General features: G+C 34.2%; 1 protein-coding gene and 1 long non-coding RNA gene across 4 annotated transcripts; one reads left to right on the top strand and one right to left on the bottom strand.

Annotated features, from left to right (window-relative positions):
• Window positions 1-10,013, bottom strand: LOC123890600 (transcription factor SPT20 homolog). Of its 3 annotated transcripts, none has more exons than XM_045940243.1 (2): window positions 6,589-10,013; window positions 1-596 (listed from the first exon to the last, which is right to left on the bottom strand). In XM_045940243.1, exon 1 carries the CDS (start codon window positions 8,576-8,578, stop codon window positions 7,814-7,816), a length of 765 nt encoding a protein of 254 aa, XP_045796199.1. In that variant the 5' UTR covers window positions 8,579-10,013; the 3' UTR covers window positions 1-596; window positions 6,589-7,813. The 3 variants fall into 3 exon arrangements, with proteins under 3 accessions (XP_045796199.1, XP_045796198.1, XP_045796200.1); XM_045940242.1 differs by lacking the exon at window positions 1-596 and having other exon boundaries at window positions 4,360-6,772; window positions 7,355-8,578; XM_045940244.1 differs by lacking the exon at window positions 1-596 and having other exon boundaries at window positions 5,885-8,185; window positions 8,228-10,013.
• LOC123890603 lies at window positions 3,560-8,671 on the top strand. The gene is made up of 2 exons (XR_006802883.1): window positions 3,560-3,605; window positions 5,132-8,671. It is a non-coding gene; the product is annotated as an uncharacterized LOC123890603 (long non-coding RNA).
• Window positions 10,014-11,540: the final 1,527 nt, after the last annotated feature.

Here is an 11,540-nt window from a genome sequence, read left to right on the forward strand (position 1 = left end):
TTGAGAGACAACTAAAACCATATATAAAACCATGATCAATAGAAACACATACTAATAGAGTAATTTACACCTAATCCCAACAAAAGTGTCTTTAACTACTCATTACCATGATAGTTTACACAAATGAGAAGAAAAGAGATGAAATAACAACACCGGTTGATTTCTCGAACAGTTGGTGTGCATCCAACTCGTTTCCTCCGTCGTTCTATGCTTACTCTCTGTCTTTCTCCTCTGTTTTTAACTCTCTGTTCTCTCGTGTGTGTGAGAGTGTAAGAATTGGATTCTTTTCACAATGGGTGATGCAATGCTTAAATAGGCTTAAAAAGTAACTATGGATGGTAAGCCCCTTGTAGAAGGAAGGCGGTTTGATCATGCTTTTCAGACTACATGTGATACTGCTCTAACCAAGACAACTTAGTTAGTGAAGAGTCAAAAGAAACGGTGCTGTACTTTGGTAATTTTGGTCCAATAGAAAATCTTCTTGTGTGTTTAAACAAAGGACAAAAGTTGCCTCTTTATTTTTCTTGTCCAATCATAAACTTGCTTAGTCTCCAAGTACTTGCTTAGTCTCCATTTTCCCAATAAATTCACAAAATCTATAAAAGTGAGGGAAAATGAGTTAAAATAGCTAAAATATTAATTTACTTATAAAGACTAGTTTTTACTTGAAATAACTTTATAAAATAAGTCAATAAGTGCTTAAAATATATGTGAAAATTTACTACTTTTTAGCACTTATCAACTCTCCCCAACTTAGAACTTTGTTTGTCCTCAAACAAAAGTCCACAATAAACTTTCAAAACATGGTTCAAACATCATTAGTGCACAATTCAATCAAGATTTATGATCAAAAAAAAACTTTGGATTTAAATCTTGATTGAATTGTGCACTAATGATGTTTGAACCATGTTTTGAAAGTTTATTGTGGACTTTTGTTTGAGGACAAACAAAGTTCTAAGTTGGGGAGAGTTGATAAGTGCTAAAAAGTAGTAAATTTTCACATATATTTTAAGCACTTATTGACTTATTTTATAAAGTTATTTCAAGTAAAAACTAGTCTTTATAAGTAAATTAATATTTTAGCTATTTTAACTCATTTTCCCTCACTTTTATAGATTTTGTGAATTTATTGGGAAAATGGAGACTAAGCAAGTACTTGGAGACTAAGCAAGTACTTGGAGACTAAGCAAGTTTATGATTGGACAAGAAAAATAAAGAGGCAACTTTTGTCCTTTGTTTAAACACACAAGAAGATTTTCTATTGGACCAAAATTACCAAAGTACAGCACCGTTTCTTTTGACTCTTCACTAACTAAGTTGTCTTGGTTAGAGCAGTATCACATGTAGTCTGAAAAGCATGATCAAACCGCCTTCCTTCTACAAGGGGCTTACCATCCATAGTTACTTTTTAAGCCTATTTAAGCATTGCATCACCCATTGTGAAAAGAATCCAATTCTTACACTCTCACACACACGAGAGAACAGAGAGTTAAAAACAGAGGAGAAAGACAGAGAGTAAGCATAGAACGACGGAGGAAACGAGTTGGATGCACACCAACTGTTCGAGAAATCAACCGGTGTTGTTATTTCATCTCTTTTCTTCTCATTTGTGTAAACTATCATGGTAATGAGTAGTTAAAGACACTTTTGTTGGGATTAGGTGTAAATTACTCTATTAGTATGTGTTTCTATTGATCATGGTTTTATATATGGTTTTAGTTGTCTCTCAATATTGATGTTATCTTTGTTTTCATTGTTTTAATCTCTGATTTGAATTGTTATAGACATATACCTTTTGAATCTAAGAACTAGGATAATATCTATTGAACTCTAAATTCTAGACATAGATTTAGGTTTAATATTCACTTAGAGTATCGAATCTTAATGCTATTGTATTGATTGATGACCCGAGACATCGGATGTTAATAGATGCAATAGATATCTCGATGTTATCTGGACACGGAAACGTTCGACGAGCGATACGTGATAATATTGATAGATGACTAGAATCTATATAACTGATTAGGGAAATATATATGAATGAGTTAATGAAGTCTAATCTCAGCAATTTCATCTCTCTGTTAATTTACTCATCTCTTGTCATCATTATATTTTCGCAACTTATCGCAAACAAATACCTTTCAATCACTTTACTTAAAATTATATTACTTGTTGAACTGCATCGATATCGCATCAGTCCCTGTGGAGACGATAAAAATATACTTACTTTTGTATTTCAACAAAATGGCGCCGTTGCCGGAGACTGGCGTTTGATATTAGTTGTTTAATCGCAATTTCTATCGTTTTAAGCAATTTTGTACTTTTTAATTTCAGTTACTATTCGTTATCTTTTGTGCACGCTAACTTGTCTGGTTAGATTGTTGTCCTGTTTATGCGAGGAAAGATTTCTGCAGAGAATTTACTGTTTGATCCAGAAATCGAAAGAACAGCTCGAAGGAATAACAGTCAAAGAAAGAAAAGGAAACAATTAGCCAAACAAAAGAGGCTGCAAGAAGAAAATTCTGCTTCTATTTCTTCAACATCCTCAATAGCCGAAGAGATGGCTGAAGATCCGCCACGTAACGAAGGTGCCGGTATGAGGCCATGTCACAACAGTCCACGAAGGCTTGCTCATCTTACAAGACCTCCCAGAGGTGCAAGACAGACGGAGATGAAAACCGGTCTCTTGCAACTGTTATATGCTAACCCTTTTACAGGTTTATCACATGAAGATCCATACAATCATTTGGTGAAGTTCTATGAAATAGCCGGTTCACTTGGTGCTCCTGAAGCGGAGGAGGAAGCGGTGTTCATGAGAATGTTTCCACATTCATTGATAGGGAAGGCCAAAGATTGGTACCTTGATTTACCAGCTCAAGTCATGACAAATTGGAATACTTTGGAAGAGAAGTTTCTTGATCGGTTCTTTCCACATCATAAATTCATGGAGTCAAAGACATCAATTGCGGTGTTTTCTCAAGGCTCCAATGAGACTCTATGTGAAGCATGGGATCGATACAAAGCAATGCTGCGTAAATGCCCTAATCATGGATTTGATGAACTAACCCAAATTCATATTTTTAGAAATGGTCTTTTGCAGGATTCAAAGCTCCTTTTAGATGCAACAGCAGGTGGTTCTCTCTTATCATTGAGTGCTGCAGATGCTACGACTATCATTGAGAAAATGTCACTTAGTGATCGACAAAGTGAACGCAGCAAAACTCAAAGGAAGCCTGGGATTCTTGAACTTGATCCATCAGATGCTGTATTGGCTCAAAATAAGCTTCTTACCAACACGGTGGAGGAGTTATCCAAACAAATGTCAAAATTGATGACTCTTCAAGAAGGATCGGGGAAAGCAAAGCAAGTAGCATCTTGTGAATTATGCACCGGAAATCATCCAACTGGTCATTGTCCTCCATCTCATGAAGAGGTGAACTTCATGGCAAATCAACAAAGACAAAGTCAGTATCCGAATAATACTGGCTATCAAAGGGTAAACAACTCAAACTATGGTCAAGGTTGGAAACAAGATGGTGGCTCAGCAAATAGGCAAAGACAATATCTAAACGCCAGTCCCCGGCAACGGCGCCATTTTGTTGAAAGTACAAAAGTAAGTATATTTTTATCGTCTCCACAGGGACTGATGCGATATCGATGCCGTTCAACAATTAATATAATTTCAAAGTAAAGGATTTCAAAGATTGGTTGATTACGAAAGTTGCGAATACATGAAAGTAGTAAAGATGATTAATTTGACAGAGAGATTAAATTGCTGGGATTAGATTTCAATCATTTCAAGTTTGCATGATTTTCAATTTATTGCAAGTTCAAAATCAAACCTTCATAATCATCAAACAATCAAAGCATGAATGTGAAATAGTTTCAAAATTCAAGTAAGATTTCAAGCTTTCCAAATCAACAAGATAATCAACTAGAATCACAATTCTCACAAGTGTTTCAACTCAAGGGTGTAGTGTTTCTCTCAATCCAAGCAATGTGTTCACAACAAATCAATTCAAACATACATCTCAACAAATCACAAGACATGTTATCAATCATGGATCACTAAGGTCTTTCTTAAGCTTGTAATGGGGCTAGGCTAAAAAAAATAATTGTTTTTCTTTGGATTCAAAATGCCTTAAGGATAAGAGAGCATAATTCTTGAGAATTTCATCACATAAGCTATTTATCCTCTTTCACTTTCCCCATTTTTTCTTTCTTTTGGTAATTCTTTTTGTATGCCACAATCTTTTCTTTCTTTAATCTTTTCAATTTCAATGATTTCTTTTGATTGTAACATTTTTTTTACAATTCTTTTTCTTTTTCACAATCACCATTTTGAACTACTTCTTTCTTTTTGCAAACAAACAAATAACCTCTTTCTCCCCAACTTGTTTTCAACCCTACTTAAATTCAATGCTCAATCATCCTAAGACAAGGGTTAAGTCATTGTTTTTCTTTATTATGGTTCAAGGGTTCAAAACAAACAAATTTTCAAAAGTTTGGCTCAAGGGGGTAGCAAAGGATCACACAAGTCACATGGTAGGTTATATTTGGCCAAAGTAGTTATCACTCAAAAAGAAACAAGGCCTTGATCATATCCATGACATCAAACACATCAAGTAATAGCAAGATTCAGTTAAAACCAACAGAGTTAAACACAATTGTCGGCTCTCAAATATATAAACAATGGAAGGTTCACACAATCTCACCCGGCTAGGTCTACGTGATTCATAATCAATTAATCATGTTAAGAAGGAATGGATGAAATCAAATTGAATAAAGCTACTTAGTTCAAATTCATCCTATCATTCAAAGATAATCACAAAGATTTCACCTCAAGCAATGCAATTTGAAAAATTCATTCTAATCATGCATTTGAATTTGATTAATCACAAACCTAGACATTTCAATTCATATGCACATTTAGCGATCACAAAAATTTAAACCATGTATGTTCACAAAAATTTCAGTCAACATTTGCAATGAAACATAAAACATGAATGTTAATGACTGAAACAATAAAAGTTCACTGTATGTGGCGTGCTTTAGCTCCATACTCTGCTTCATCTAGCTCATTATTAACTCCAACTTCAACATCGTTTTGATGAGCTCATTTTGTTGAAAGTACAAAAGTAAGTATATTTTTATCGTCTCCACAGGGACTGATGCGATATCGATGCCGTTCAACAATTAATATAATTTCAAAGTAAAGGATTTCAAAGATTGGTTGATTACGAAAGTTGCGAATACATGAAAGTAGTAAAGATGATTAATTTGACAGAGAGATTAAATTGCTGGGATTAGATTTCAATCATTTCAAGTTTGCATGATTTTCAATTTATTGCAAGTTCAAAATCAAACCTTCATAATCATCAAACAATCAAAGCATGAATGTGAAATAGTTTCAAAATTCAAGTAAGATTTCAAGCTTTCCAAATCAACAAGATAATCAACTAGAATCACAATTCTCACAAGTGTTTCAACTCAAGGGTGTAGTGTTTCTCTCAATCCAAGCAATGTGTTCACAACAAATCAATTCAAACATACATCTCAACAAATCACAAGACATGTTATCAATCATGGATCACTAAGGTCTTTCTTAAGCTTGTAATGGGGCTAGGCTAAAAAAAATAATTGTTTTTCTTTGGATTCAAAATGCCTTAAGGATAAGAGAGCATAATTCTTGAGAATTTCATCACATAAGCTATTTATCCTCTTTCACTTTCCCCATTTTTTCTTTCTTTTGGTAATTCTTTTTGTATGCCACAATCTTTTCTTTCTTTAATCTTTTCAATTTCAATGATTTCTTTTGATTGTAACATTTTTTTTACAATTCTTTTTCTTTTTCACAATCACCATTTTGAACTACTTCTTTCTTTTTGCAAACAAACAAATAACCTCTTTCTCCCCAACTTGTTTTCAACCCTACTTAAATTCAATGCTCAATCATCCTAAGACAAGGGTTAAGTCATTGTTTTTCTTTATTATGGTTCAAGGGTTCAAAACAAACAAATTTTCAAAAGTTTGGCTCAAGGGGGTAGCAAAGGATCACACAAGTCACATGGTAGGTTATATTTGGCCAAAGTAGTTATCACTCAAAAAGAAACAAGGCCTTGATCATATCCATGACATCAAACACATCAAGTAATAGCAAGATTCAGTTAAAACCAACAGAGTTAAACACAATTGTCGGCTCTCAAATATATAAACAATGGAAGGTTCACACAATCTCACCCGGCTAGGTCTACGTGATTCATAATCAATTAATCATGTTAAGAAGGAATGGATGAAATCAAATTGAATAAAGCTACTTAGTTCAAATTCATCCTATCATTCAAAGATAATCACAAAGATTTCACCTCAAGCAATGCAATTTGAAAAATTCATTCTAATCATGCATTTGAATTTGATTAATCACAAACCTAGACATTTCAATTCATATGCACATTTAGCGATCACAAAAATTTAAACCATGTATGTTCACAAAAATTTCAGTCAACATTTGCAATGAAACATAAAACATGAATGTTAATGACTGAAACAATAAAAGTTCACTGTATGTGGCGTGCTTTAGCTCCATACTCTGCTTCATCTAGCTCATTATTAACTCCAACTTCAACATCGTTTTGATGAGCTGCCTCCTCCGGTGCATGTGGACTGACCTCAGGCCATTTAACAAATGCAGCAAAAACCTCAGGTGTAGGCCATTTAACATGTTGCACCTTGCTGCAGATGCATAGTAAACCTGTGCATATAATCATTCAAACTGTGTTTGCTCGGTGGTTAGTATGTAAAAGTGATAATCAATGTTCTAAAAGCATTCACCACTTGATTCACATGATCATTGTTCCTAAAGTAAGGCACCATTAATCCAAGATTTAAAATATGAAAGTGATTAACAAGTTTCAGTGAAAGTACCATCATACCATTCATGCTTTGTTTTGGGTATAGAAGAGAAAAAAAAAATAATATCTGACATTGTAATTCATCACATAACCAAGTATATCCAACTGGAGTAAATGAAGTGCAAAGCATTCCTATGTGCAATTGTTGTGATGAAAAACGTAAGTTTCATAAAAAGGTGAAGCAAGGAAACATGAATTCATTGGAAACAGACACCAGCCCTGTTCTTGTCTAATTACCCAAGTAACACACCTTAAACATGTAAATCCACACTCAAACAGAGATTTTCCAAATAAAAATGAAGGATTAAAAATCCTAATTTCGTTTTCCATGAAGAGTGATAAACCACAAAAGTCCCTAATTCATCTATATTGAATCTCAAATTCACAAATTAAGTAAACCCACTTCAATAATAATGAACATTAAAGCATTAGAATAGACTTACTTGTGAAAAGATGAAGAATGAGATGAAATTTAGGATTTTAAATAAATGGATGAATTCTTTTGCAAACCCTTGTGAATCTGAATGAGTCAAAAGATGTTTTTTTTTTTTTTGGATGGGATGAATAAAATTGGATGAATTTGAGTGACAGAAGATCAAAATTCGTGAGAGGGAAGAGTAGTTGAGGGTTTTAACGTGAAGGAGTGTGTGGATGTTTCAAAACTCAGTCTTCTTCGCTTAGCCAAAGAAACGGTCGCTTAGCGAAGTCATGAAAACAGGCAAAAAATTGCAGAACTTTTCCTTCAAATGCAATGGTTCAATTTTGGCTCATATATAAAATCTTTCAAAACATGCCTAAATATACTAAAATGATAAATTGCAAAAATTAAATAGTAAAGATAGAAAATTGGGTTGCCTCCCAACAAGCGCTTCTTTAACGTCACTAGCTTGACGCCTTTTTGGTTAGGGTGGCCAAAATGAGACGGAAAGCACATCATCCGTCTTTTTCCTTCGGTTAGGGAGGAACTCCATGAATTTTAGATATAAATGTTGCGGAGTCCATATCCTCCCTAATTCTTTTTTATTAAACAAGGCACAAATTTCATCAATGACTCTATCAACCTTCGCCTTGTTTTCCATCTCCTTCTTTTGTTCACATGATTCTTCCTTGCTAAATAATCCTTCATTTTCCTCCGCAACCATCATCACTTGTTCCTTATCAACAGTGTTAGCTTCCTCCGTACATGGCAATTCTTGAGGAAGTTCAACTTCATGCGGTGTATCTATTTCTTTCACTATTTTCTTTACACCACATCCTTCGAACATTCTTTCCTCCTCATTGTTTTCAACACCTTCCACACTCTCTTCACTTTCCTCATTTAGAATATTATCTTTCTCGTCAGGAGTGGTTTGTGTGTTGGTTTGAAATGTTCCTCCTTGGTTATTGTTATTGGCTAACAGTTTAGCCAACTGAACAAGCTGATTTTCCAAATTTTTGGCCCGTGCAAGACTGTTTTTCATATATTGTCGGTGTTGGTCTTGCATCTGTTGCATTTGTTCATTCATTTGTTGCCACTGTTGGTTTTGTTGCTGCTGCATTTCCATGAATTTAATCATGGTCTCCTCCAATCTAGCCTCTGAAGTTTGCCCATAACTATAAGGAGGAAACTGTTGATATGATTCATACTCACCCGGAGTATAGAAGTTATAATAACCACGATCAGTCATGGTTTAACTTTTAATGGGGAATCTGAAAAAGGATTCAACAAACAAGAAAAACAACTTTCTTTGTCTAGCAAAGAAGGATTAGTGCAAGAAAAACTATACAATATAAACAAATATATACAAATACTTAAAAGAATACAAATTGTTGAAATGCTCCAATATCTAAACGCCAGTCCCCGACAACGGCGCCATTTTGTTGAAATACAAAAGTAAGTATATTTTTATCGTCTCCACAGGGACTGATGCGATATCGATGCAGTTCAACAAGTAATATAATTTTAAGTAAAGTGATTGAAAGGTATTTGTTTGCGATAAGTTGCGAAAATATAATGATGACAAGAGATGAGTAAATTAACAGAGAGATGAAATTGCTGAGATTAGACTTCATTAACTCATTCATATATATTTCCCTAATCAGTTATATAGATTCTAGTCATCTATCAATATTATCACGTATCGCTCGTCGAACGTTTCCGTGTCCAGATAACATCGAGATATCTATTGCATCTATTAACATCCGATGTCTCGGGTCATCAATCAATACAATAGCATTAAGATTCGATACTCTAAGTGAATATTAAACCTAAATCTATGTCTAGAATTTAGAGTTCAATAGATATTATCCTAGTTCTTAGATTCAAAAGGTATATGTCTATAACAATTCAAATCAGAGATTAAAACAATGAAAACAAAGATAACATCAATATTGAGAGACAACTAAAACCATATATAAAACCATGATCAATAGAAACACATACTAATAGAGTAATTTACACCTAATCCCAACAAAAGTGTCTTTAACTACTCATTACCATGATAGTTTACACAAATGAGAAGAAAAGAGATGAAATAACAACACCGGTTGATTTCTCGAACAGTTGGTGTGCATCCAACTCGTTTCCTCCGTCGTTCTATGCTTACTCTCTGTCTTTCTCCTCTGTTTTTAACTCTCTGTTCTCTCGTGTGTGTGAGAGTGTAAGAATTGGATTCTTTTCACAATGGGTGATGCAATGCTTAAATAGGCTTAAAAAGTAACTATGGATGGTAAGCCCCTTGTAGAAGGAAGGCGGTTTGATCATGCTTTTCAGACTACATGTGATACTGCTCTAACCAAGACAACTTAGTTAGTGAAGAGTCAAAAGAAACGGTGCTGTACTTTGGTAATTTTGGTCCAATAGAAAATCTTCTTGTGTGTTTAAACAAAGGACAAAAGTTGCCTCTTTATTTTTCTTGTCCAATCATAAACTTGCTTAGTCTCCAAGTACTTGCTTAGTCTCCATTTTCCCAATAAATTCACAAAATCTATAAAAGTGAGGGAAAATGAGTTAAAATAGCTAAAATATTAATTTACTTATAAAGACTAGTTTTTACTTGAAATAACTTTATAAAATAAGTCAATAAGTGCTTAAAATATATGTGAAAATTTACTACTTTTTAGCACTTATCAGTAGTGTCTCTCCAAATACCCTTCAGCTTCACCACATAGCCTTATAAGATGGGATCTTTTTTCTTGCAAATACCCTTCAGCTTCGGCTTCAAGAAAACATACAACTTGGCCATGGGCAGGGGTCAATATTTATGGCCAATTGTATAAACATACAACTTGTTTTGATATTAACTAAGTTGTATAAACATATTTATAAAATTATCAATGCTTGTGCTGTGCAGGGGTTGCTGTGTTAGGCGGTGATTGCTGCTCCTGCGTTAGGCGGTGATTGCTGCTCCTGCGTGTTGCTTGTGCTGTGCAGGGGCTGGTGTTGCTCTTTTTTGGTGTTGTCATCTTTGTTTGAAGTTAGAAGGTTCAATCACGGTCTCATCTACAGGTACCGATTCTATTTCAAAACATAGAAGCTATAGGCTATGAATTTTTATTAAAATAGAATGCATAATCTAGTCATTCTGTTATAGGCTATGAATTTTTATTAAAATAGGGCGAGAGAATGTTTCGCAATAGTAACAACCTAGTCATTCCTTTAACTTAGAATGCATAAATTTCAAAACGTAGGTATGGACCGTAGTTGGATGAGAGCTAATCGATTAAGTACTGAGTACAGACATGGAGTGATGGAATTGGTATTTTGGCTCGGATGTGCATCTCACTGTTTTGGACTGTTTATTTTGGACTATTTTAGGATGGTTTTATGAAGGAATTGGTATTAGAATTGGTATTTTTGTGATGGAATTGGTATTTTATGAAGGATTGGTATTTTAGAATTGGTATTTTAGGAATTGGTATTTTAGGATTGGTATTTTAGGAATTGGTATTTTAGGACTGTTTATCAGGTGATGGAATTGGTATTTTAGGATGTGCATACTGTTCTAGAGTTTTGATTTTTCATATTAATATGCAGGCACAGGAAGCTACAAAAAAACGAAAAAAAAAAAAAAAAAAAACTAACATACCACTACTGATATTTATAACAATTAGTAGTGAAAACTAACATACCACTACGGGTATTTGTAATTACCCGTAGTGGAATCCTCAATTCTAAAAAAAAAAATGGAATAGCATACATACCACTACCGGTATTTACAAATACCGGTAGTGGAATCCCAGATTCTAAAAAAAAAAAAATGAAAACCATACATACCACTACCGGTATTTGTAAATACCGGTAGTGGAATCCCAGACTCTAAAAAAAAAAAAATGAAAACTATACATACCACTACCGGTATTTACAAATACCGGTAGTGGAATCCCAGACTCTAAAAAAAAAAAATGAAAACCATACATACCACTACGGATATTGAAAATACCCGTAGTGGAATCTCATACATACCACTACCGGTATTTGTAAAAACCGTCGTGGAATCCTCATAAATTTAATTAATAATACAGTAGAAACCTGACATACCACGACGGGTATAAAAAGACCAGTCGTGGAAAGTATTGACTTACAACGACGAGTGTGTTTACTACCGGCCGCGGCCAGTAGTGGAATCCCTATTTGGCCGGTAGTGGAAT

The sequence above is a fragment of the Trifolium pratense genome, linkage group LG6 (genome assembly GCF_020283565.1).
Source record: "Trifolium pratense cultivar HEN17-A07 linkage group LG6, ARS_RC_1.1, whole genome shotgun sequence".
Taxonomy (NCBI): domain Eukaryota; kingdom Viridiplantae; phylum Streptophyta; class Magnoliopsida; order Fabales; family Fabaceae; genus Trifolium; species Trifolium pratense.